This window comes from Hetaerina americana, unplaced genomic scaffold (assembly GCF_022747635.1).
Source record: "Hetaerina americana unplaced genomic scaffold, ioHetAmer1.1.p SCAF_12, whole genome shotgun sequence".
NCBI lineage: Eukaryota > Metazoa > Arthropoda > Insecta > Odonata > Calopterygidae > Hetaerina > Hetaerina americana.
The window spans coordinates 15,783,278-15,810,566 of record NW_027286292.1 but is presented as its reverse complement, the minus strand read 5'-3'; the positions used below and the strand labels follow the sequence as shown (position 1 = coordinate 15,810,566).

Genomic DNA, 27,289 nt, shown 5'->3' with positions numbered 1-27,289 from the left:
TCACTTTATTATTGCCGGTAAAAAAACCAATACACAAGTCTTTCATCATATTTGGTCAATCAGCACATAACGTGGCATGGCATCACAAAATTCAGCAATGATATTAACTAGCTAATCACTAGTTTAAGATACCATAGCCCATAGCATAGCACAATGCATATTGCTGAAAGAAATCCTAGAGAGTCAAATGCAATCACTATAATCCTCATAATAATGAATCAAATTATCAGTCACATTGGTTTATCTAAAACACAAACTCCAGCATAGCTCCTTCCAATACTCATTTGGAAAGGCAATAGAGTCCATGAGTTTCTTTCAGGATCATACACTTCCAATGAGGACAAATTTGAAGATCCATTATCACCTCCAACAGCATAGAGCAGCCCATTAAATGAAACAACGCCTGCATAAAAAGTAAACATCTATTAAGTATTTTCTTACCAATTTGGACCAAATATCTGACAAAATTTTTCCCATGATTAGAAAAAGAAGAAGCAACCAAAGTAAATGAAGATAGCTTATCTTGGCAAAAATTATAGCTTTTCTTATATAAATGCAACTATTTCATGTGGACATAAACCAAAAAGGTTTCAGTGAATTTCTAAAAACATAAAATTCTTGGAAATACATTAATAATCTAAGAACCTCAAAGCTCGTCCATTTGACTACAAAAATAGAAATTCCAGCCACAACTCCAGGACTGACTGGGCCTTGACAAATTAAATAAGAAATGAAGAGAGTTAGAAAGAAAGATACTCTTGGGGGTTCCAAGACTAAAATATCTCAATATTAGTCAGTTACACAATAATAGGAACAATGGGCCCGAGGGTGCTGACGGGAGATGTAACTAAACATTTTCCTATTTGTAAAAGAAAATAAGAGATATGAAACAGAATGTACCCTTTACATCTATAGAATATTTTTGGGAGTACCAACATTACCAGCTTTCATGGTACTCTAGTGGTCAGAAAGGTTTTTTCTCATCGGGTCCCTAACTAAAATCTGGCCTTTGTTCACCCAGAGGTAAACCTGCATGCTGCACATGCATTAAGCAATTTTATAATCAGCCATCATAATCATAACCTTCCACTGTTCAGTGAAATGTAATCACTAATATTGATATTAGGTTCTTTCTTTATTTCCACAGTAAATCTCATATTGATATTACCTTCGAATCTGGACGCTTAATATTAGAGCACCACCAAGGAAACATAATGCCCATCCATATAAATATGACTACAAAGTTGACGTAGCAAAATATGTCATTCTACAATAAATTTCAAAAGAAAGACATTTGAGTCAAATAAAAGGGAAGTGAATATTTAGAACATTTATTTAACACATCAAAATACAATGAAATGACAACACTACAACTTTTTCATATCAATACAAGCTTATGAATAAGAAAAAAAGCAGTTTAACTTTATTTGGGGCCAATGCTCATCTTTTCTTTCAAGAAACTAGATTTGCTCAGCTAAAGAAACTTTCGAATACAACATACCCAGTACGTCAAGCTGAAACTGCTTTGCTACATCTTTAAGGAATTCATATTTTTTGCAACTTTTCCAAAAAATAAGATCATTCTTAATAGACAAAAGGTTTTTGTCCCTAACATTCTAATTCATCCTTTACATTGCCCAGAAATACTTAAGCCGGTGGAAAAAATACTATATACATTCACTGAGGGGAAATTCTTTGAGGCACTAATTTATTTAAACTTTAAAATATCTAAACTGGGATCATTTTCCTTTAATGAATCTTCCAGCAAATTAATCATTTGTTTGAGATTTCTCAAGTGAATTAGGGGAAGACAAGACAAACCTTTTAAACTTTGGGTCTTCCTGGATAGCAACTGTATATTTAAGACACATCTTTATATTTTTGAGCCTGTGGGTAAATTTTACAATCAAAGATTGATTTTAAATAAAAACTACTATAAATTCAATGATCCCATTTTTGAACAACCAGAATGGTTGGCTATGGACTCTCCCTTATCTCCATTACTTGCAGATATCTACACGGACAATTTGGAAAAGGAACTGTTTGCATCAGTGAACCCTTTGTTAAAATATGTCTGTGCTTGGTACTGCCACGTTGATGATATTTTGTGTGCGTGGTCAGGGTCTGCAAAGGCAACTTGATATAGTTTTGCGCCTTTTGGATTCATTGGACAATTTCATAATATTCAAAATGGAAAAAAACTAAGGGGTCACTCTACTTTCTGCATTTGATAATTTCCAGGGAATACGAAAAGTTTAACTTCTCCATTTTTAAGCAAGACACTTTTACTGACCAAGTCGTTCACGTAACATCCAGATATCATTTCTCTCAAAAACTTTCCACCTTCCATTCCATGCTCCACAGTTTACCAAAAACTCCCTAGCTTAAAACCAATTTCTTTAAAGAGTAAAATATTATAAAACTAATTGCAATTAGCGATGACCACCAAGCCCAAATGTTTGACACTCTATGGGAAAAAAAGGAAAAAATTGCTATTAGATCCATTCATGGAACCTCCAAACAATGTGACCATCCAGATAAATGGAAGATATTTCTTTTCTTCGCAATTTGTCCCTCAAAGCCACCAGGGCTTGCCCAAGTTTTAATATTAGAACCGCTTTCTATAACAATTGCAATCTAAGAAATCTGTCTCTAAATCTAAAGACTATAATCCTCAAGTTTGAATTAAGTGGAGTAAATGTAAAAACTCAAGTGTGTGTGCTCAACTGTATATATCGGACAGATTGGCTGAACGTTAAAGGGGAGACTATAAGAGCACATTGCCTTTTTCCAACACAGGAATTCAAATTCAAACTTTGCACAGCACCTCATGGATAACGGTCATAGTGATTTTTCCCTGGAAATTTTACATCTGGAAAGGAAAGTTCCTCGGCTAGATGCCCTTGAACAAACTTGAGGTTTTAAATAATGAACACACATTTTAGCGAACGCCCTTTTGTATGCTTCCTGCTCTTCCCTCCTCCACTTCTCTCTCTTCCATCAACCGATACCTTTACACCCTCCCTTTTTCACTACCTTCCAACCCTTTCAGGACAAACTTTCTCCCACCCTCCACTGTTGCAGGCAGTCAGCTCTGAAGACACTAGTTCTACTGACCTCCCCCCTCACATCCCAAAATTCAGACCCATGGCAAACCCCTTTCAGACAACCACCACAATCCTACTCTCCCTCCCTCCCATCCTTCCCCCTACACCTGTACAGCTCATTTTTGTATATAAGTGCCTGACAAATTTGTAGTTTTACCTGAAGATAACATTGATAATCGAAACCATGGTTATGTAAGAATATAAAAATTTTTTGTGAAAATACACGAAGAAATAAGTTTTATTTAAAATTAATATTGGCAAGTTCCAAAAAGTTAAACCTGAAACCATCAACTTTATCAAAGATAGATTTGATTTGTGATTTATTTTTGAAATCAGAAAACCTATCAATGGAATAAGATTGACTATGGATGATCTGGAGCCATACTCACTCATTTCAAGAGTAAGAGATTTAAATAATTCCAAGACAGACAAGATTTTTGATGAATTACCATTTTTTGGTTTGATGAGATGCTATTAATATTAAACGTAGAAGCAAGTCTTTCGATCATTTCTAGAGTTAAATAACCCTCTCCAGCATCAGCAAGGATCTATCCTGTCTTGTGTTCTGGCCTAGGATTGATTAATGGACAGGTAAGTTGTTGGTTTGTTGGTAGAATAACCTAATCTTTTTTGCACACAAAGAATACCTAAAAAATCAAATGTTTTCTCCAAACATTGGATTTATGAGTTTCATTAAGCAGAACATGAACAAGTAACTGCATTGTGTGACAAGCACAACCCTCACTAGGAATTCTACAAAGTTCAAATCCCCAACCATATTGAATAATTCTATTTTTAAATAAATGTGCATTCATTCTCTTGATATCCCATGAATTACATGTTTCAACTTCAGCATAATCCTTTAACTTCAGCAGCAACAAATTCAGAAACATTGGAACCAATGGAAAATATTGGAGTTACTTCTAACAAGTTTTACTTCACCATGCATTTCGTGATGAAATGCACTGTTAAAGGAATACATAAAAGAACTGCATGATGAAGGACTTTGGCCAGCAAAGTTAGATACAGAAAAAGAATATTATGTAGATGAAAATAGCTTACCTCTAGGCTTTTTTGAAGGTGAGATAGAAAGGGCATTAACATAAGTGAAATCAAATTAGGCTGTGGGGGTAGACAACATTCCTGCAGAACTCCTTAAAGGTTTAGGAAAATGTGGAGAAAGAGCCTTTATGGACTTATTCTTAGCATTTATGATAAAGGAATCTGGCTGGAACACTTGTGAGATCAGTGTTAGTTCCTGTTCCAAAAAAGGTAAAGGCTACCTCATGTGAGGACTACAGAACAAAAAGTTTCACATCCCACGCAGCTAAAGTGGCTCTCAGGATCATCAACAAAAGATGGAGAGCATGAAAAATGATTTTTTAGGGAATGATCAACTTGGGTTAAGGAAGGGGAGAGTCACATGTAATGCCATTGCAGTAATTAGATCATTAATAGAGAGGAATACAGAACACAATTAGGACATATCTGCCTATTTTGTACATTTAGAGATGGCATTTGATGGAGTGACTTGGGAACTAATGAGTGTATTTGCAGAAAATAGGAAAAGATTGGAGGTACTGTGCAGGCTAATCCACAACCTGTACTCGTATCAGACTGCTGGGGTGCGAGTGGGGAGTGGAGAGTCCAGATGGGCAGTGTTAGGAAGAGGAGTAAGGCAGGGTTGTCCATTGTCATTTGTGCTATTCAACGTATATTTGAAGGAAATGATTAAAGAGGCATGGGAAAAACTGGGGGTAGGAATGAAAGTTGGTGGAGAATTCGAAAAATCAGTTAGGTTTTCTGAAGATCAAGCTTTAGTTTGTAAGTCAGCTAAGGGGTTGAAAGGATTGCTGAATGAATTAGAAATTCAGTATAATAGATATGGGATGAGAATCAATATATGAGGGCTGTTCAGAGAGCAACTTACAGTTTGAAATAAAATATGAACCTAGAGACCAGACAATGTTTTATTACATTTGAAAGGCATATTCTTAAACTATTTCTCTTCAGAGATGCCATTCAAATTGAGGCATTTATCATAATGATACACAAGCTTTTCGATTCTGTCTTTGAAGAAATGTGCTGCCTTACATGTTAAGCAAATGTTTACACCAACATGCAATTCTGCATCACTGACAAAGTTCTATGCAGCAAGCCACATTTAGCATGAGATCTGTAATTGTAAATCAGTGATTTTCACGAATTTTAATGATGAAAAGTTGCCAATGAATTTCAATTGGCTTGCGGTTTTTTGTCAATAAAAACCTATTCACAGATCACACTTAACAACTTGTGGGATTTACTATTGCAGTGCACAATTTAACAGTTCACCGTGAGCAAAGTAGAATAACTACAGTCTGCTCACTACTACAGCAGGATGCGTAATGAATGTAGGGGACGTTTAGAAACAAAGATGATGGCTCTAGCCCTACCTACCACCATGCTAGGCTGAAATGTAAGTTACCTTCTAGTCTGCTCTCATAAATAAAGCAAAGGTGATGTGGTTTTCCAGAAAGAGAAAGCCTAAGATAAAAGTTAAAATAGGAGGAAAAAAACTAGAGCAGGCGGAACAGCCTAAATACATCAGAAGTGTTTTAGAACAAAAGGGTCCAAAGTAGTAGGATTATATGGAGAAGCATTGCATTAGGTAAATAAGCTTTCACAAGGAGGGAATTGATGATAAGGACGTTGAGTAAGGATATGAAGAAAAGGCTTATTAAAACTTTGATATGGAGCATATTTATGAACAGCAGGGAAACATGGTCACTGAAGCAGGATGATGGATCTAGATTGGAGGCTTTCGTAAATGGAGGTGTGGAGATGGATGGAGGTGAAGTGGATGGAAAGAAAAAAATGAGGAAGTGCCAGGAATGGTGGAGAGGAGATCATTGGGAGAGATCATACGGAGACAGGAAAAATGGATGCTAAACAACTGATCGGGAGTGGGATGTTGAAGACTGATTAGAGGGGAGAATATTAGGCATGAGAGGAAGGGGCAGGAGTAGGATACCGATGTGATACAGAATGAAGGAAGTATTTCGAGATGAAGAGGGCCTTGTTGTATACTATGATGTTGAGTTGTGTTTTGTTAGGGGAGACAAGATATTTATTTGGTAGTTGTGCCCATCTAAAAACTACCTTAATCAGTAGATTACTTATAATTATAATGCACTGCTTATGAAAATTAGCTATTGCCAGAGTTGGATGACCATAATGTTGTTCCAAAGAAACTGTGTGAGATACTGCAGCAGTAACTTTTAACGGAGTCATCCGCTAATATGCATTTCAATGCAACAATTTCAGAGTGTAAAAATCATCAGCCTTGACCGGGATTTGAACCTGGATCCCTCAATGTCCTTGACAACTTGGAGGATGAATTGATCATTTTCATCCTACGATTCTCTAGTGCGTGTAGATATGAAGAGATGTAGATATGAAGAGATGTAGATATGTAGGGATTGGGATACCACTGAAAAATATCTTCCACCTCCAGGATTCGAACCCAGGCCCTCTGGGTGGGAAGCCAGTACGTTAGCCATTGAACCTTCCTGATCCCCCTTCTCATATGGATAAAGGAAAAAAAAATCGTAGCGCAACACCATTAATGAGAATATAATTTTTGAGAAGGGTAAAGTGATTTTTGCAGACCTCGTTAATAAGATGTCAGGATCATCGAAAGCTAAACAAGTATTTTACCTTGTATGGCTCGACACGTTAACTAGAAGAACCACCATGGCATTGTGAGTTATGGTGAAGCTGCAAGCACAGAGTCAAAGGCAGCAGAGAACTTGTTCTCTGAATCCAAATAGCTCTTAGATTCTGAGGGTAACCAGGGAAAACATATTTTTATTTGTGGCAAGACTGGTCTCCTTCGGAAGAAGATACCAAAACGCACCTATATTTGTGCATGTGACAGTAGAAGAGGATGCATTGCCCTACCACAAGCCATTGAAAGGCCGTCTCACGCTTCTATTTTGCTCGAATTCGCATAGTGATTTGAAAATCAAACCCCTGCTTGTTCATGATTCAGAAACTCAGCAAGCCTTCAAGAAGTGTTAAGCCCAAAACAGCAGACTAAATGTGATGTGGAGGTCACAGTAAACTTTTGGATCTTACCATGCACATGAGGCAGTACCCTTGCAAGGCAGCGGCGATGTGTGTCATAAATTTGTTTAATGATCAGTCTGAGTCACATTTTTACAACATTTTGAAACTTCAGCAAAAACAAATGGCTCTAGACAGCTTTCTGGTATAAAGGAATGAGGTATTTTTAAAAATAATTAATAATTTACTTTGTTTTTCTTTTTGCTTTTACAAATCGTGTTTGCATTACCGGTTGCTTTATTCTCGTTAGAAGAAAGGTGAATGTGATGCAAAATCCTAAACAATGTATGCATAATTTTCTTTGAATAAATTTCATATAATATTTAATTTTTTCCGCATTGGATGTATTATCACATTTTACAATTTATAAGCAAAAAATTGTTTCACTAAATGAGTATTTCGTTTTAGGAGAAAAATCACAGAATGAATTGCGCTAGTTACATGAGGTTTCAATGTATTACGAAATAGTTGTATGGATTATTGAAAAATTTAGAAAACAATTTTTTATGAAATCTGTTGATTTTTCAGGATTTACAAATGATATTTAATGATGCAAAAATTTCAGTGCAAAAATCATTCTCCTTGACTATTATTCAAGCCTGGTACCCAGTGTACGTCCAACCCAGTGCTTTAGCCAGTTAAGCTACCAAGGCATTGTTAAGCTACCCCCTCTTACACTCCAAAATTTTCGGGGCTTTGTTGGAACACGATGTTATGAAAAAATACCATACATACTATGTCACAGGTATTTGAAGTGTGTGCTTCATCACAGTCCATGAGGTTAAAGGAAAACTTAAAACACTAGTGTGTTTACCTTTGACAAATTGAAAGAAACTGCGAGATATGTCACGACAGTGCCATAGTGCCATTCTTTGTTAGATAATAGTATATGCATTTGCATGCGTGTAGAATGAAAGGATTTTTGCATGAATGTATATGACACTGTGGGTATAGTTTTGCATGTGTGTGTTTATTTTGCATGTGGTTGTGTTTTCTTTTTTATGGGTGGTGACCAAACACCCCCTGCCACATGCCCCTGTAGGGGCTTGCAGGGTATTATGTAGATGTAGATGACAGTGATGACATGAAGTTTGTCTTGATAGAGATTCAAACCTGAATCCCTAAATGTCCAACCAAGAGCTTAAGCCAGTTAAATTACAGAGGTGTCCTCTTACAATCCAAAATTTAGGAGCTTCAAAGGAAGTTCAACAGGACACCTTGGTAGCTTAACTGACTAAAGGATTCGGCTGGACATAAAAGCATTCAGTTAGAATCTTTGTCATGTTGTTTGTGTTATGCAAATGTTAGCTTTGATGTCCCCATAACATAAAGGTTAACCAATTGACTAAATTTTCATGAAATGATCAAATACAAATGGAAAAAAATAAACTTTAATTCAATAAAATTTGGAAAAAATTAAAAATCATGAAATTAAGTTCAAAGATAATTTATTATTATTTTATATTTTATTTTAGAAGTAAATATTTTTAAATGGAAATTTTTCATCGAACTGATTTATGAATTACAAATTTATCACATGAATATCCAGCCTTAAACACTTACTGTAAGGTCTATTATGCTTATTGGCCCTTCAATTGTAATGAGATTTATAGTGTGATATTAATATTTGGGGGAAAAATGAAACTGACATATTATGAGATGGGAGATGGTTAAGAAAAAAATCAATAATTTGACCGAATTTGCAAATTACAGCATATCAATAGGTGGTATTTTTTTTCTTTTTAGCAAAGGCATTTTCGGCATAATATTTTTATCAATTACACAAAACGAAAATCTAAAATCACGATTCATTAGTATCAAAGTGCCACTTCTCAATTATTGACTGCACACGTATCACCATTTCAAAAGAGAAATAATGAAAATATTATATAACTTTCTAATATTCTCTGCTATGAATAACCTTAGCTTATAGGAAGAATATGAATTTGGGATATATATTATTGAATATTTACCAGCATTTCGTCGACCCATTGCCATTTCTGCAACAGGTGTCCATAGTTCAGTTTCTGGGTTATAAGCTTCAACGCTTCTCTGCACATTTGGACCTTCATGTCCTCCAACTGCATACAGCAAACCATTTAAAACTCCAACAGCTAAAATATATAGCAAATTCACACACTAAATACACATAATCCATCATCTCATCCTACCCAACTGCAATTCATGGGCATAATTACATTCATTGGCTTTTTTTTAAACTTAGGATGGTCAGACATTGGCACAAATATGGTTTTTAAACAGATATCAATTCAATTGCTGAACATTCAGAGAATATGAATTTTTGATTTACAGATAGTAAAACCTCATTAATCTAGACCCAGATGATCTGGACTACTGTATAATCCAGAGTTTGGCCAAGAGTGTGGGTGTAAGTTAGCAACATTGCACTATTAAGGGGTTACTAGCCTAGAAAATGTTTACTCAAAAATGTTGAAAATAATATTTCACTGCTGCATCAACTTTCCTGAATAAGTTGTGAATAATGAATTAACAATGCTACATGACACAAATAATTCATATGCTCACCTGTAAATATCACACTTTTCATAGATTCAACACATCTGATTACGACAGATAGTTAATTATACCCATGTGCATTTATCACTACTCATTTACACAGTTAATTATTTTGGGATCTTCGGCCAGAATAAACTTCATCCAGTTTTGGCAAGGCATCCAAAAAGCGCGGCAATAAAAGAAAACAGGTAACTTTGAGCATTGTCGACCAGGTGAAAAGTCATGAGAAATTGTCTGCAGGAGTCCCAGTTCGGAGTTTGTTTCATGGTTTTGGCGTATTAAAACAGACTTGGACTGATTTGAAAATCTAACCATTTGGCCACAAGTTAAATGAAAAAGTCCAGAAAATCAGCATCCAGGCTTGGCAAACATGATGGTGACAGAAATGAGAATTTTGGAGGAAGCCACCAACATCCATGCAGTAGTAAGTGTGCAATTTACAAATTTGGGAAACTGATATTCAACATGCAACACTTCCATGGAGAGAGCAGATGGGAGTAATGGTCATGGCACATGGTAGCCACAAGTTGAAAAGTGTTTTTCTAGTTAAATTTGAACAACCTCAAACTATGAGGAGGATTGACATCCCTGTAATTTATAAGCATTCAGCAAATACAGTCTAACTGAGTTATCACAACAGACTGGCTTCACAATCACTTTTGTTCCCAATTATGAAATAGCAAATATATTCTGGAAATTCCAATGCACCATCCCACCCTGACATTGACAAACTGTTCATTAGGTATAGTAATATTAGGTGCCGTGATTTTTTACCAGTGAATAAAATTTTGCTATTTCAGATGGAGCAAGGGAAATTTATTACTTGGGTGAGGTCAGATAACTCACAAGTTTTGGAATTATGTTTTAGAGGTACTAGAGATAAGGGAAAATTGTAAAATTTTTGGTCTTCTTCTGTGTTTTCTTTAGTGATTTTGCTATTCGTTCAGATAAGGAACTCATTTTTGAGATGATGACTGTGGACGCCTAGCCTCTCCTGATACCGGGCAAAACACACACTCCTCTACTTTAAGCATCCATTTATAAAGAAAAAAAACATTAAAAAATTTTGTTGTTACAAAACATATTTAATTCTCAAACAATCTATGATATGATGAACAACCTCAAGCCAAAAAAATCACCTCGGTATTAAAGCTATACAGTCACCAAGATCATCCAATAACAATTATACCATTATTAAAACTATAGACTGGATTCTATAGAAATCATGTAAGTCTTAATAAAAATGAAATATCATTATTAACAGCATTCCTGCTAGATATATTTTTTATGAATGAGCAATGCTTGCTACACTTATGCTCAAAAATCATAAATTTACCAATAAATGATTACAAAATTTACATTGGTAAAATTGGCACTGAGTATTATGATTTCTAGGCATCGTGAATGCACCACATTGAGATTCTACTATACAAAATAAGCTAATACAAAATATCTACAATAAAAAATATAGGTTGATACCTGGGAAAGGAATATATGTACGAATTAATTTGTTTTCTTTAGTATAGTGGCTATGAACTTGCTAAGAAAACATCACCACGTATTAGCCTGGAAACAAGTTTCTTAAAGTCACAATCATAATTAATTAATCTGTCTCAATACATTGGAATTTCAGTTTCCCCAAGTTAACTTATTAGACAAGGGCAAACTAAAATTAATAGACATAGATTATTGTCAGATTTTTTCCTTTCAAAATATGTAGTTAACATAAGAACAGGCTCTCTATGAGCGCATCAGAATAAATTGCATGAGTAAATTTCTTGTTTGAACCTGGTTCCCTTGATTTCAATTGGATTTTTTTAGCCAGTTAAGCTGACAAAGCATCCTCTTACACTATAAATTTCAAAGGGTTTTAAGGAACAATAGGTTTAGAAATTACTGTAGATGCATGCCGTGAAGCAAACATAGTTGGACGACTGTCCCACAGTCTGTGATGTTAACCCCTTTAATGGGGAGGACATCTTTGAGTGCGCTCTGGAGATGACGCTGAAATGGGAGAGCATCTATAGATACGCCTCACAAAATGATTTTTCCCTCCTTGGGGAATGCATCTATAGATGCAGTTCTTTTGGATCCATGGAGAGCATACTTCTGCCATCTCGCATAACTTTTTTGAACTTGATGGTGTTGCCAATAGATGCAAAGGAATTCTTTACTTTCATGAAAGTTTTATGGTCTTTTCAAAACAAAGGAATCCTTTAAGTTACTTTTTCTTTCACTTACCTTAGGTCACTTTTCTAAGGGAAGTGGGTTTAGTTTTGGTGTGTATTCTTCGTGGATGACCGTGTTTTTTGGGTGTTCCTTTAGGCAAATAGCTACGGACATCCTTTGAACATTTGAATTTTCTTTGATTTACTTTCTTTTTTCAGAGGAAATTAGGCTCTAGTAGTGATTTTCGTGCCCTTTTCCCTTATCATTCTGAATTTTATTTCTTCTGTGTGGAAGATAGACATATGGCATTCCTACCTTGTTATACCCTGGTCTTAAATTATCTACCCCTGGATGTGCTATTCACTCTCTGGGGTTGTCATCGCACTTTCCGTTATTGTGTAGATATCGAGTTTTAGAAATTTCCTGTTGGTGATTGTGTGACTTTTTCACATAATTTTCCGTCACTGTGAAGCTTATAACTTAAAGAACACAACTAGTATTTTTACTTCTTTCATAGAATCATAGATAATGTATAGTTTATAATTTTTAGTCCATAGTCTAAGTTATCCATAAAATGGCTAAGAGAGCACCTGCACTGCCTGATGATTTTATTAATAAAATTTTGGAGCATAGCGAAGACGAGGAAAGTAGGAAAAGTGTTAGTGAAAGCAGTGCACAATCAGAGGGGGAACCCTCTAATGTGTCTGTGGGAATATTTGCCAGTACCAGTGGGAGAATAGCAGGGTCTGCAGCAGGGACTGCAGGAGATTTCTGCGAGTGTAACAGAGAGTGGAGGATGGGGATGAAGAGGACTGCGATACCATGCAATTACATTTAAGCATTTGATATGAAAGAGAAACTCCAAGATGTAGATTCCCGGCCAGATATGAGTTTGGTACAAAAGGTGATCTAGTCGATTAAATGAGTCAGATGAAATATTTGAACATTTTATCGATGGCGATATATGTAACTACATAGCACAGCAAATAAATTTGTATGTGCAGCAAAAAATAAATGAAAAACTTAGCAGCAGAAAATGAAATGGAGAAGACACGATCAATACTGGGTTGACACCAGCAGGAAGGAATTGAAGTTGATTTTTGTGATGATGCTGTTGCACGGCATAATATATAAGCCCACTATTACCAGTATTTTACTTCCAACTGGCTCTTGGCAACCCCCATTTTTTATGAAATGATGAGTGAGAAAAGGTTTTTCTACTCTTGAGGTTTCTGTATTTGGCAGATTATGAATTGTTTAGCGACACTGGATCAGTATCCCCAAAGTTGTTCAAAATAAAGCCTTTCTTTGATCATTGCATTACAAAATTTTCGGAGAGCTACCTTCCTGAGGGAGATATTTCTATCAATGAAAATTACTTTGGAAAGGTTGTCTCAGGTGGAATGTCTACATTCCAAAAAAATGTTGTTTCGGCATTGAATCATACAAACTATGTGTTGCAAAGAGTGGATATGTCCGGAATATGATAATGTACACAGGGAAAGATACGGAACTTATAAATTGTGTGTGAGGAGTTGATGTATGACATCTTACCAAACCCTCATGGATTGTGCTAACATTTTCATAAAAGTAGCTGAATTAAGGTTACTTGATAGGCCTAGACCATTATTACAGCAGTCCTGAGCTGTATGAATTTCCGAATACGATGGATAAGGATGCATTAGGAACTGTAAGATCAAACCAGTATGAAATGCAGAGAGCTATGGTGAGAAAGAAATTGAAAATGGGAGAAGTCTTTGAATTGGATGGAAAAAAGGGATGTTTGTGTACTGAGCAGCATTCATGATGCTAGTACCAAGACAGTGCAGGACAGGAAAGGGAAGGCAAAGGAGAAACCTCATGCCAATGTGGACTACAATGACTCCTTGGGAGGAGTTGATCTATTTCACCATTATATGGTGACGTATAGTACAGCGAGGAAGATGATGAAGAAATATTATCAGAAGATATTCCAGCACCTCCTTGATCTACGTGCTTTCAACTCTAATGCTATAGATAGAAAGCATATAGGGAAGGAAGATCCCTTGAATTTTCATTTAGATCTCATTTACCAGTTATTTAAAAATTACAGAGGAGCTATTTTCAAGGTGCCAAGAAAACTTTCCAAATTTGACCATAAACTGAGATTATTAGGTAGGATTTAAATTCCCCAACAGCAGCTAAAAAAACATTCACACAAGAGATGTGTATTGCATTTTTCATGTAAGGAGAGGAGGGCATCAATATACTACTGTGAAGAGTGCAATGTTCCACTCTGTGTAGCTCTGTTCTTTTGCATGAACCACACTCAAGCAAAGTACTAGATCTGAGACGAAAGTGTGTATATAGTGTAAATATAAAGAAAAACGAACTACAATCGGTGTTGCTCAATTATGAAAAATTATCCTCATTGGTAAGTAACAATTTTTTCAATTGTATAGCATGAAATTAGCTAATTGTTTTTGACAATAATTGTTTAAATAATTAAGATAGTAAAAATTTTTTTTCACTCGGCAACAAGTCAATAACATTATCATACACCAAAAATAAAATGTATTTATCCACAGATTAAAAACCCCTACCACATGGGTGACTATTTAAAAATCTGTCCCCATTTAAAGGGTTAAACCGATGTTTCAACATATTAAGTGTTAGCCACAGCTAAATTAAAAGAATTTTCGACTTCTTGGAGGTTTTTCACCACACAAAAAATATGTACATTGCAAATTTATGGTGGAAATTGAAGAAAAAACTGTATGAGAAAGAGAGAATGTCAGCTGATGATAAGATATACTTCTTGCTGTCTGACAGGTAATTCAATGGAATGTCAATCTAAAAGTTAGTCATCTGTAAGGCGCATCATCACCCATTGAACAGATGATCAGATGTAACAGACTGTGACTGTACTGATTTGACATTTAATTATACTTTATTTCCTTTATTTTAAACACTTTACCTCACTGATTGATTAGATTAAAAGCATAAATACTTTTGGTAATTGATTCAAAAGTGAGTGCAAAAAAAGATGAAAATTACCTGATTTTTGATTCACCCAACCTTGCAATTATAAGCAGAAATACCACTGTACTTACCAGCACCACTGCGACGCACTGACATAGATGTGATTGGGGTCCACGAGTCCAAATCTGGGTCATATGCCTCCACAGAACTCAAGCATTGACGGGATGCTCCATCATAACCACCAACCTTACACACAGGAAAATAAAACATAAGAAAAGATGACATAGATTAATGAGATAATTGGCTCATACTAATTAGCAATTTTTCAAAATAGTGGGCTGCTTTATGAATGCCTCAATTTTAATGCTTTAAAAAAATTTAGATCAAAATATTGGATCAATATACTTTAAATTATGAGGGTGGACAATCAGTTTCTGGATTTAAAATGTCTCCATTTGGAAAAAGATTAAACAAAAATGAATCTTGAAAATGTTATTTATGAACTGGGGATGATGGCATAAATGTCTAACATCTAAATTTTACTCATTTAAAACAGCAAACCTGTTTGAGCAATTTAGGTTGCTCTTTGCTTAACCAATGAATATTTTCAAAAGAATTAAATAATTTTAGAACGAGTTTCATAGGAATGCACTTTTACTGTATTCCATGCTAAGTGGCCATTAGAGTTGAGCAATGTAAAATTGTTCTCCTGATTAATAGAATGATGCATTATACACAAAGCGACATTCAATAGATGAATAATTAACCAGCCATATAAGATAAAATTGTTTCACTTAACAACAACCAAACACTTCTAAAACTATTTATTTTATTTTACCATTATTTATTATTTGGTATTCTACTGGTTAAGGTAGGTTTTGGATAGACACAATCTACCAAATGGTACAGTGACAATGCCCTTGTTTCTCTTAACAAAACAAAACCTGATATCCAGCCTTACAATAGGGTCCTCTTTGATTCTGCATACTTCCTTCCTCCCTTCATTCTACCCAACATCCCTGTTCTACTTCTGCAACCTCCTTGCTTGCCTAACTTTCTCCCCTCTATCACACTTGTCAACGTCCCATAGCCTAATTCCAAGAAACTGCGGAAGATGCCTCAACATTAACTTTTTATGGAGTTATCCACTAATATGCATTTCAATGCAACAATTTCAGAGTGTAAAAATCAAAATTTTTAAGTTTAAGAGGACACCTTGATTACATAACTGGCTAAAGCTCTTGGCTGGACATCGAGGGATTCGGGTTCCAATCCTGGTCAAGGGGAATGATTTCTACACTCTGAAATTGTTGCATTGATCCCATTGCCAATCCAAACACTCCACATCCATCTTTCCTGCCTCCTTTGGATATCTCCCAACAATCCTCTCTCCTCCCCCACCATGCTCAGCGCTTCCTCATTTGTTTTCCTTTCAGTTCACTTCACCTTTTCAATTCTCCTTGAAACCCACATTCGAAAAGCCTCCAATCTATGCCTATCATCCTGCTTCAATGACCATGTTTCCATGCTGTACAAAACCACACTCCATATCAAGGTTTTGAAGAGTCTTTTCTTAACATCCCAATTGAAAGCCTCCGTCATTAATTCCCTCCTCCTGGGAAAAGCCTCTCTGTGTAATGCAATTTGTCTCCATATGTCCCTACTTCTTGGAACATTTTGGTCCAAAACAATTCCAAGATAGATAAACTGATCCACACACTGCAGTTTTTGCCTTCCTATTTTAACATAAAGCTTAGCATTTCTTCTCTTCCTGGACAACACCATTACCCTTTTTATGTAGATTTATTTTCATTCCATACCTATCGCACTGAATTTCCAATTCATTCACCAATGCTTGCAACCCCTTGGCTGGCTGACAAACTAAAGCTTAATCATCAGCAAACCTGTGCTTGCGCTCTTTCTTCAATTGTGAGCTGCAGTACAACCAGCAGCTCTTTCAATGTGATGCCTCTTAACAGGCCAAAGCAATGAAGGCAGACCTCTTTATGGCAGCTTCTGTCGCTCCGGTCGTTTCTTCGGTCTTTAAGGGATTTACAATCGTTATTGACTGAAGATATGCTGAGGGATGCAGCCTCTGCCTCAAATCTTGTTCCTCAAGGCTGCCACGTGTTTCCTATCTATGCTTTGATGTACGTGTCCCCTTATTTGTGTTGATGGAATAGATTTATTGCCTGAAGTTTCATTAGTATCCCTGAGCTCAGATAGCTCAGTAGGTAGAGCATTAGGCTTTAAACCTAAGGGCCCAGGGTTCAAGTCCCTGTTTGGGGGATTTGTTGTCGATGAAATATCTATTACTATTGTATTTTCTATTGCTATTGTTTTTTGTGTAAGTATTACCTTGCATGCTTTCTGGTTCCCTTGAGCCTCAAAGGTCAATCACAACCATTAATGATTTTCAGTGCCCTGTCACCCCCCACCACATGCCCTTGTGGTGGCTTGTGGGTTATTAAGTAGATGTAGATGAAACATAACTGATTTAATGGATTTCCCACCGACTTTCATTCCTACCTCCGGCTCTTCCCATGCCTCTTTAACCATTTCTTCCAAATATATGTTGGACAGCACAGGTGATAATGGGCACCCATGTCTTACTCTTTTTCCTATCACTGCTCATCCAGACTCTCCATTTCTCACTCGCATCTGCTCAGTCATATTCGGCATTAGTCATAGTCCGATTTTGTCACAAATCTTCTACAGGTATATAACTAACTTTTCAAGAACTTGAGGGAAAAAATGAAAGACATTCAATAATAAACCTTATGATTAGCTAGTAGAATGGAGTAATTAGTCCTTTATATTTTAAATGATATCTGCACATATTGATTAAATTATCATCTAGGTGACATTTTATAGACATACCAATTGATGGCTTTCAGTTGCCAAGTTAAGGCATCTTCACTGGTTCTGTAGAATTTGATGGTATCTCTTACTCTAAAATAGATTCACATACCCCCTGGAGTGCTACCACATACTGACCACAATAACTTAACAGTGAAATGCACTTGATAACTTGGCATCTAACTTCTAAATGCAGAGGTGAACTCACAGTTTGCAGACCAGTGAATACATACTCCACCTTAGTGCACTGCACCAAGGATTCAAAGGAGGCTTAAAAAGTCTGAGCAAAAATACAAATTATTTAATTTTTTAGGATGAACAGTTTTTATTTTACAATATAGTCTCCTTTTAGACATATACAGTGAACTGTGAGCAATTGCAGCACCCAACTTGCGGATAGATTTCTCATGACCAAATGTTGCTACAGAATGTTTTGTGCTCATTCCACAAAGATGCCTAAAGCATTAGTAATGTCCATCACTCACATTTGATCTTCTGCCATCTATCACCATATCATTGATTGCGGGAGTAATGACCTCAACAGGTCATCTAGAATATTCAGCATCACTTCAGCTCATATGGCCACTCCAGAAATTATGAAATCACTTGTCAACCATTCTAATCAAAGATGAAAATTCACTACATGCTTATCAAGTTTCGTGTCTTTAGTCTCCTGAGGTGAATTGCCTTTTATAAATTATGATTGATCAATATATGACATTCTCTTTCATCCATTTGTTTGAACCACCTGACTTACTTGATCCAACTGAATGCAAATCACAGTGATACACCAAAATGTCTGATACTTGGTGTATGTTCCTTCAAGAGATGTTACTAACAGAAAACTACTAAAACATACACCAATGGTGCCTGAATTTGTATGGACTTTTCAAACTACTCTTGTACATTAGAAATGAAAAAATAGTAACTTTGTGATTCCACTGAAAATTTATTACGATACGACCCGAGTGTCGACATTCATTGTCGTCATCACCTGAAGATGATGTTGAACGTCTAAACCCATGTTGTATCGCAATAAATTTTCAGTGGAATCACAAAGTTACTATTTTTTCATTTCCAATATGAATCGATTCCATTAAGTAACGCCGAAAACCACCAATTACACTCTTGTACATACATGACACCACTGAACACATCTTAATTTCGTAATATTATATTTTTCCTTGGGCTTAAACTACAATGAGACTAATTTGAGCTGTTAATATGCACCATTTGCACTATATAAGTAATTAGGAAAATGACAAAGCATACTTACAGCATACAAAATGTCTTTCAGCACTCCCACTCCAACACTGCTTCTCATTGTTCCCATTAATGCTATAGGATGCCATTCTTGTGTTCTTGGATCAAACATTTCAGCTGATCTTAAACCATTTGAACCATCAAATCCCCCAACCTAAGGAAGTAGAATGAATTTTTTTTCTGCATAATTATGTCTTTAAAAAAGCCAAATGCCATCTGAGGAATTTCTTATTATATATATTTGATTATATATACTGAAAAATTTTTGCTTTGCACACCCCAATTAATAAGATAATGAAATCCATGATCAAATTGGGTACCAGAGTTATGGCAAAAAAACCCATTGAGGAACAAAAATTCCATAATAAATAACTTAGCATCATAACTTGGACAGAGATAAAATAAAATCTTCTATGTAAGAGGGTGGTCTGAAAAATTCTTGGCCTCAGCCATAGATGGCAACACTACTCATATGATTTTTTTCTGTCATGTTGGCACAACTGTGAATAGACGCCATGTGAAATTGCAAGCCATTCCATCCATCACTTCCTGGTAGGCAGTCATTTGAATCAGTCACAGTGCGTGTGTTGTTAGAAAAGGAATAAATCAAGTAATGCGCAGTGACAAAATTCTTAATAAAAGGTTTCATGCCAACCGAAATTCATTGGAGGACTGTGAATGTGTACTGGGACTCTTCTCCTTCATTTTTCACTATGAAGAAAAGGGCTGCAGAGTTTAAATGTGGCCGTGAAAACCTCCATAGTGATCCTTGCAAAGGACATCCAAAAATTGAAACCACACCAGAAATCATCGAAAAAGTGCACAACATGTTTTGGGAGTTTGGCAAGCAATCATGTGGAATTGCTTATCAAAAGAATGCATCAGTTACATTTCACATGAAGGATTGCACATGACCAAGCTTGGCACAAGACGGGTGTCGTGCATGCTCACTGTGGACCACACATGCACTCATGCGACTCTTCCCAAACAGTCTTCGGCACGCTTTACGAAAAATAAACACTAATTTTCTGCCTTGCTTTATGACAATAGATGAAACATGGATTAGCCACTACACACCAGAATCCAAAACAACAATGCATGCAGTGGATAGAGGCCGGTTCTTCAGCTCAGAAGAAGGCAAACATGGGACCATTGGCATGAAAGGTCATGGCATCTTGTTATTTTTAGATGCCAAAGGAATTCTGTGGACTCACTAACTTGAAGAAGGTGAAACAATAACTAGCGAGTACTATTTTAATCATCTAATGAAATTGGATGCGATAATTCATAAAAGCAGACCTGTTTTCCATAAGGACAATGCAACTGCCCACAAAATTATCTTGGCAATGGGAAAATTCAGGGATTTGCACTATGAAGTGGTGGAACATCCACCCGATTCCCTGGATTTAGGTCCCTCAGACTTCAACCCCTTTCAAAAATTGAAATTTTTCTGTGCTGGTAAACGTTTTCCATCTAAACAAGAAGCAGTTGTGACTGTAGACAAGTACTTTGCAGCACTTCCAGGGGAACACTACAGAGATGGCAAAATGGCCTTGGAGCACCACTGGATAAAATGCTTTTCAACAGAATCACCTTTAATATTAATTAAAGGTGATTGTGTGGAAAAATAAAACTTTATTGGAAACATAGATTGTCATTTTCATCATCAGGCCAAGAAACCTTTCAGATTACCCTTGCATCTATTGTTTTTCAACCAAATATAATAATAAAACCATTACTTACAGCATAAATGCATCCTCGGAGCACAGCAACACCAAGCGTTGAACGACGAGCTTCCATGCTCGGGCAAGACATCCATGAATCAGATGCGACATCATACATGTCCACTGTACGAACTCTCATTGAACCATTGAAGCCACCAACAGCATAAACCTTCCCTCCTATCACAGCAAGACCAGCCCTACAAATATTTCAACATAATCATTAAATATATTGACAAAGAGCAGTTTTGATATTAACAGAATATGAAAAATACTTGATGGCAAATAAAAACAATTAGTGCATTTCCTGAAATACTTCCAAAAAAAACTCAAATTTTGGATTCATAAAGCAAAAGGTCAGCAGTGACGATTCATTGTGCTGATTATGCCCCTACAGCTTAATTTTGATCATAAATTCATACTTTAAGCATGGGCAGGGGCAGATGTTTCATTAGCAGGGGTCTGAGAAATTCTTTAAAAGAAACCTAAAATAAGTGGGAGTCAAATGGTAATTTAATACCTGCAAAGTATTTAGTTTTTTTAAGTTAGGAGGAAGTATGACCCTTCCTCTATGGAGCAGTAGTAACACACTGACAAAATATGTCATTCTTTACAAAACTTACATCCTGTACCACACATTGCAATAGTTAATTTAAAAAGTTCGCATATATTGTGTGATTTTGAATTTTGTGCCATAAATGAGGGATTGATGAAAACTGACGACACTATGACGGATCAGAATTTCATGTGCCACGCTTACAAGGCAAGGAGCAAACAGGCCACATTTTCATGAATAAATAATTAATTATAAAAGATGTGCTAATTAGTGTAGCATAATTTAAAAAATAAGATTTTTAGATATTGTTAATTGGATACACGATTTGTAGTGTACTAGGGGTTGAAAATTTGTGTACACCAGAAAAAAACAAAAACTGCCAAATGGATTTAAAACTGGTATGAAAGACTGCATAGTAGATGAGCATGAGCATTGCAGTTCCATTTTTTTACTAGTTATAATTTTTGTCAAAGGATTCCAATTAGCAATTTTAAGGTCTTTTGTTTGTGAATTTTTTTTAGAGAAATACAGACAATTTTCCAAATAAATATGCAACCGTGGTGGTATGTTCATTTTAAGGAAACTGTGTCCAATGAAATTGACATGATGATCCTCAAGCTAAAATGACTATTGTACAATTTTATAGTACTGCCATACAGTGGAGCCTCACTTAGTGAGCACCTCACATAAAGAGCAATTGCATAATGAGCAAAAAATCTTGTAAAAAAATGACTCTCTTTAACAAGTGATGTTTCTCATAGTCTTTTGAAATATACACATGGAGAAGGATGGAAAAGGTGAAGTGGACTAAAAGGAAAAATAATGAAGAAGTGCTAGGTATGTTGGGGTAGGAGAGGGGATTGATGGGAGAAATCATGAGGAAATATTGATTGGCAATGAGATGTTGAAGACTGTGATAAAGGAGAGAATGTTAGGCAAACAAGGAACGAGCAGGGATAGGCGAGGGATGTTGGATGGAATGAAGGGAGGAAGGAAGCACATAGAAATTAAGAGGAGCTTGTTGCATAGTAGGATGTCGGGCTGTGTTTTGTTAGGAGAGACAACAGAATTACTTGGTTGCATCCATCCAAATCCTACACGAACTAGTATAAAACCTATAGTGATAATTAATATTGATTTTGTCTCCTTATTAGCAAAGAAGAAATGTTTCTCACAAGACATGGAAATATGAGTCTAAACATGGGAATATGGATCAAAGTCACTGAAAATATAACTATTGGGATTTTGATCTGAGCCTGTATTTTGAAAAATTAATTTCTTAGGAACAACAGAAACACAATCCCATTGGAAATTAAATTCACACTGGAGTGATATAATAATACAATTAATAATATAGTATGTTACAATAATAAAATATAATAATAATATATTTATACCGGAGTATATAATTATAGTAATAGCAGTGAAATACCTACTCTCAACTAGTACCACCAAAAGTTGCCTGGAAACTCTCCAAACATAACTTTGTCATATGTACGCAGAGATGAGAGCAAATCAATTAAGGGAATTTATTTCTGAAGAGTCAAAGAAATAACAAACCGGCAAGTCCTGTTGGGCATTTCTGAAACTTGATACCAGCGTTCTTCTTTAAAATCATAACATTCTACGCCACGAATTGCCCTGGGTGCTTGACCACCTGCAACAAGTAACACCTGTAATAATGAACAAATAATATCATATCGTGAAAAACAAAGCTTTTGCAGAATATTAGCCTATTATAGTTAACAAAATTACCTTTGGTGAGCAAACAGGTTGCCGAGGAATAGCATTCTGCATTTCAAGAGTTATGTCTTTATCTCCTTTGGCTTCAAGTAATTGATAAATTAATGCCTTGACCAGAAAATCTTTACCTACAGAGGAATTTATCAAGCATTCAATTAGTAATGTTTTTCTAGTGAAGATAATAACTTACCACTAATTGAAACAAGAAACCTACTTACATTGTATGTTAGCTTCCATCAATGGCTCCAATCTCACTCGCTGAACTAAAAATTCATGAGAAAGGAGTGGGAATCGTACATGCTCCATTAACTCTGCTAAATATTGCTTCCTTTCATCAATGTCGTGCCGAACCCATGTTACTATACATTCAAAGACCTTTGGAATAAAGGTTTAATTTCAGTTTTAATAATGCTATCTGACAATTAATCAGCTGTAAAGAAAATTAAATGCCTAATCGAATCCCAGCATGCATCAAAATTATTAAGGTGAATTCATAGAGAAATAAATGAGACATCTTCCATTTTTAGCAGTTCACACCCAACTCTTGCGATTGCTAATATTAGTGACAATTATATTACCAGGAATGTTACCACCACTGTTATTCTCACTCATTAAGTATGCAATGATCATACTTCAATGGCCTTTATTTATAAAATGCATAGGGATTAGCATTATAAACAAGAATTTATCCGAATATGTTACACTCAGTAGGGTTCCACCATGCCTGTTATTTAAATCAATGAAAGAAAATATAATTGGCAAGTTGCTGCTCTTCAGAATGGTAAAGTGGTTCTTTCCTGTTGCCTTCCACATTGCAGTACTGCAGCGGCTATAGTGATTTTTACCATGCCGGCCGTGGGCTGAGTGTTGCTGTATTGACTACCTTCAGTCACATAAAAGAGGGCTGCTGCCCCTCTTCAGGAAATTGGTAGTCTAATGGCTTAGCAGCAGCCACAATCTAAGTCCATAAGTTTTTACAGAATTATTACGCTATCTTACCTAAGGAATCTTGTACAACTAAGTACTGCTGCTAATTTTCCATAACTACTTATTCATTGGGTATAGATATGGGTCTTATTTTGCAGCTAACCTCTATATGGGGTTGGAGATCCACCAATTGCAACCCAGTGTGTGCACATAAATGCTTAACGAGTTGTAACATTGCAAAATGGATTCGCAAGTAGCAATCAAATAACAGTAGTCAATTCTTCAATACCACAGGACAAAAATAACAAATATATTAAGAAATTGAATTAGTAATTATTTAAATCTAAAAGAGCTAACCTTTTCTTCAGAAGATACTGTGAGTCGATCACTGCTGACAAGTTTCAAGACTTGCTGTGAGGACAAACTCAGAAACTCTTCACACTCCACTGCTTCCCTTAAAGAAATAAAATCCTTCAAACCAACTACAAAAATAAATGTATGGTTATACACATAACTAAACATTTAATGATATACGTGGAAGACAAGTAAATTCACACATACATAAAATGCTGTTCAGTGTATGCCTCTGCTCGCTGCAATAATTCACTACAGCCATGTAAATCGGCAAAAGCTCTAATTCCGAGGCAATTGGTTGGATGAAGTTGAGTTTGCAAAAATTCACAACAGGCATCACTAACATCTTTAAGCTGCAACAGTTTTGCCGCTGGTAACAGAATCTGAAATGAATCCAAGAAGTACCATTTCAGGCTTGACTCATATTCAACTACCATGGTATTACCATTTTAAAGAGCCAAAGCAGTTACCTTAAGGAAATGTGAAAATGAACACATACTTAAAAAGTAAAATCTAATGCAAGATAAGATCGGCATAAATGGAAAGAATACACATAAATAAAAAGAGCAGACCAACATAAATTTCTGTCATCAACAAGATATGATTAATACGGACAAATTTGCTAACACAGTAGTATTTGACATGATAGAAGGAGCATATCATGCCAAATATTCCCTCACTTATGCATAAGACGTTTTCCACACGATTCCAGCTTTACAGCTTCCAAATCATTGCATACTTTAGCAATTTAGGAAGTTACTATGATGAACCTTCCCTCCAGATGAGAAAAGGTGCCCACCAGTATGGCCCTGTTATCATGTGCAGAAAAACAAAAGTTTAAGTTATGTTTAGAGAAATTCAAGGAATTAATCCATAAGATCAATAATTCATTCCTGGAGTAGCACATTGTCATGGAGCAGCCAGGACAAATAACAATAATGAGGCACAGCTGAATTAAATTACTCTATTCCTATCATGGGACTCTCAATATTATCATGGTAAAGGTGGCCTCATAACTTTGAAATAACTCGCAAAAATATCAATAGAAAATAAAGGGAAGATGCAGTAACCACATCACATGTTATCAGATGTGATTAACTGTTACACAATAAGTTCAAATTAAGTTTAACAGTAAATTCCACCACACCTACATAATAATCAACATAAAGGTTGGTTTTGATAGATGACGGTAGAGCTCACTCGGAACTAATTAAGACAAGTTTGAAATGCAGGCATTAGCATTATTTAAGCCACTCCCTTCCCAGGGCCACCATTTGGTTTCCCATAAAGTTCTAGACAATCTAGATTGCAATTAGAGTACAAATCACTGGGATTTAAATTCAGTATATTATGATCAGTATCAGAACACTGAACTCAGTAGGACTATATTGTATACACTAATCAAATAAAATATCAATAAATCAAAACGTAATACAAATTCACTCAATGGACTTGACACCCAAGAACATTGGGACAACCAGCAGGTAAATATACCACAGCCCTGATCAACGACCTCATCTTTACTCCACATCCCTCCTCCGCTTAACAAAACTAAGAAATGAGCCATTACATACCCTGGCCTTAAATAGAGTGAGTTTTGATTTTATTTTCTCAAAATCTATATTCAGAATTAGCGTAATCACAGCATGGACTATCAAGAGTAAGTGTTAGTCTGTACTACATTAATTTTCATGCATGGATTCCCCAGCACAATTCCCATTCTGCATACAATGATCACATACTATATAAAATTGCTCACCAGCACGTTACCTTCCGTGACATAAATTTCGGATGAATAAATGTAATCCACCAGCAACTTCAGGGCCTGCGGTTCAATTCCGTGGACCGTAAGTCGACCCAGTCCCTGGTCATCTCTATTAGCGAACCGGTCATAGAAATATGGACTACATGCAGCCAACAATGTTTTGTGAGCAGGCATCTCAATTCCGTTATTTACTAAAGTAATATCACACATTCTGGATTGTCTGGAGCATGCACAAAATGAAGAAATGAAGGGATCAGATCAGGGTAAAAGTGTCGTCTCTGCCACTTAAGTTCTATGGGAAGGCGTATCCAATATACTATTTCAAGTTGACATACTTTCTCATCATATTTAACGCATCAAAGGCTCTGTGAGTGTGTCTATGGTTGCGGTAGGGCGGTTTTTCTCTTCCAGTTGATTGCGTTTCATACTTCTGTGAGCTTTCGTCCAAAGAGTTCTGACTTGCACATCGTAGCGGCAGATAACTGCCATTCATGAAATTTACGTAAAAATCAAAACACATAAATGATTAGTTATTTATGATTTTAGGGAAAAAATAAAAAAATAATACAGACCTTCCGTTATTCTCGAAAGGGCACTCCGATAAATTCATATGATTTGACTCCTCCATTGCCTAGGTAGTTGAAATACACATGACAACATTTAAATCTCACGCAACCGTGACACAAATAGTCTTAAGCGTTCTGAGCAAGTATCGCTAAATAGACTACACTCACAGGAATCGATCACTGCGATCTTGCGGAGTACACCAAAACTAAGGGCCTTCCCTCCAAGCACAGTCTCACCCATTCGTGATATACTTCCCCATTCTCATTTGCATAATATTTTGGGTATTAGGGAACGGGAAAATGCCCAAATAGGTAACTTTAGCTTTATTTTTCCTGAGAAATTAATAAAAAAGATAAAATGTCAAACATTAGCGGGCCAAAAGGACAGGTAAAATGGCAACAAGCATAAAAAACACTTGTATCTATTTTGAAAATTTGCAATACGCATTATTCAAGGCATAGTAAGTTTAGTATCCTTAATTGTGGAATTTACATGTGTCTTGTTCATGTATAGAAGCTCAATGAATTATCTAGAATATGAAATATTTTCTAAGACTTGAAAAATGCAGTTTTACTTTCGCAAATAGTAGTATTAGGATGTATAGTCAAAATTTACTAGACATCGGACATGAAATTCTGTTGATTTGCTCACA

At 35.9% G+C, this 27,289-nt stretch overlaps 1 protein-coding gene across 1 annotated transcript; it reads right to left on the bottom strand.

Moving 5' to 3' along the window:
* LOC139685875 (ring canal kelch homolog) lies at positions 1-26,744 on the bottom strand. Its single transcript, XM_071583000.1, has 13 exons — positions 26,643-26,744; positions 26,406-26,552; positions 26,065-26,290; positions 24,513-24,688; positions 24,309-24,405; positions 23,243-23,399; positions 23,037-23,152; positions 22,842-22,954; positions 20,748-20,925; positions 19,018-19,158; positions 15,014-15,128; positions 9,188-9,328; positions 1-403 (listed from the first exon to the last, which is right to left on the bottom strand). The coding sequence occupies exons 1-13, from the start codon at positions 26,696-26,698 to the stop codon at positions 231-233; spliced, it is 1,836 nt and encodes a 611-aa protein (XP_071439101.1). The 5' UTR covers positions 26,699-26,744; the 3' UTR covers positions 1-230.
* Between the last annotated feature and the right edge of the window lie 545 nt (positions 26,745-27,289).

Bases quoted from the DNA above. Each gene is read 5' to 3' on its own strand.
- LOC139685875 (XM_071583000.1), bottom strand. From the start codon at position 26,698: ATGGAGGAGTCAAATCATATGAATTTATCGGAGTGCCCTTTCGAGAAT. The intron at 24,406-24,512 runs GTATGTGTGAAT...TATTTCTTTAAG, and splicing joins TACACTGAACAGCATTTTAT to GGAAGCAGTGGAGTGTGAAG. The intron at 9,329-15,013 runs GTAAGTACAGTG...TATATATTTTAG, and splicing joins AGTGCGTCGCAGTGGTGCTG to CTGTTGGAGTTTTAAATGGT.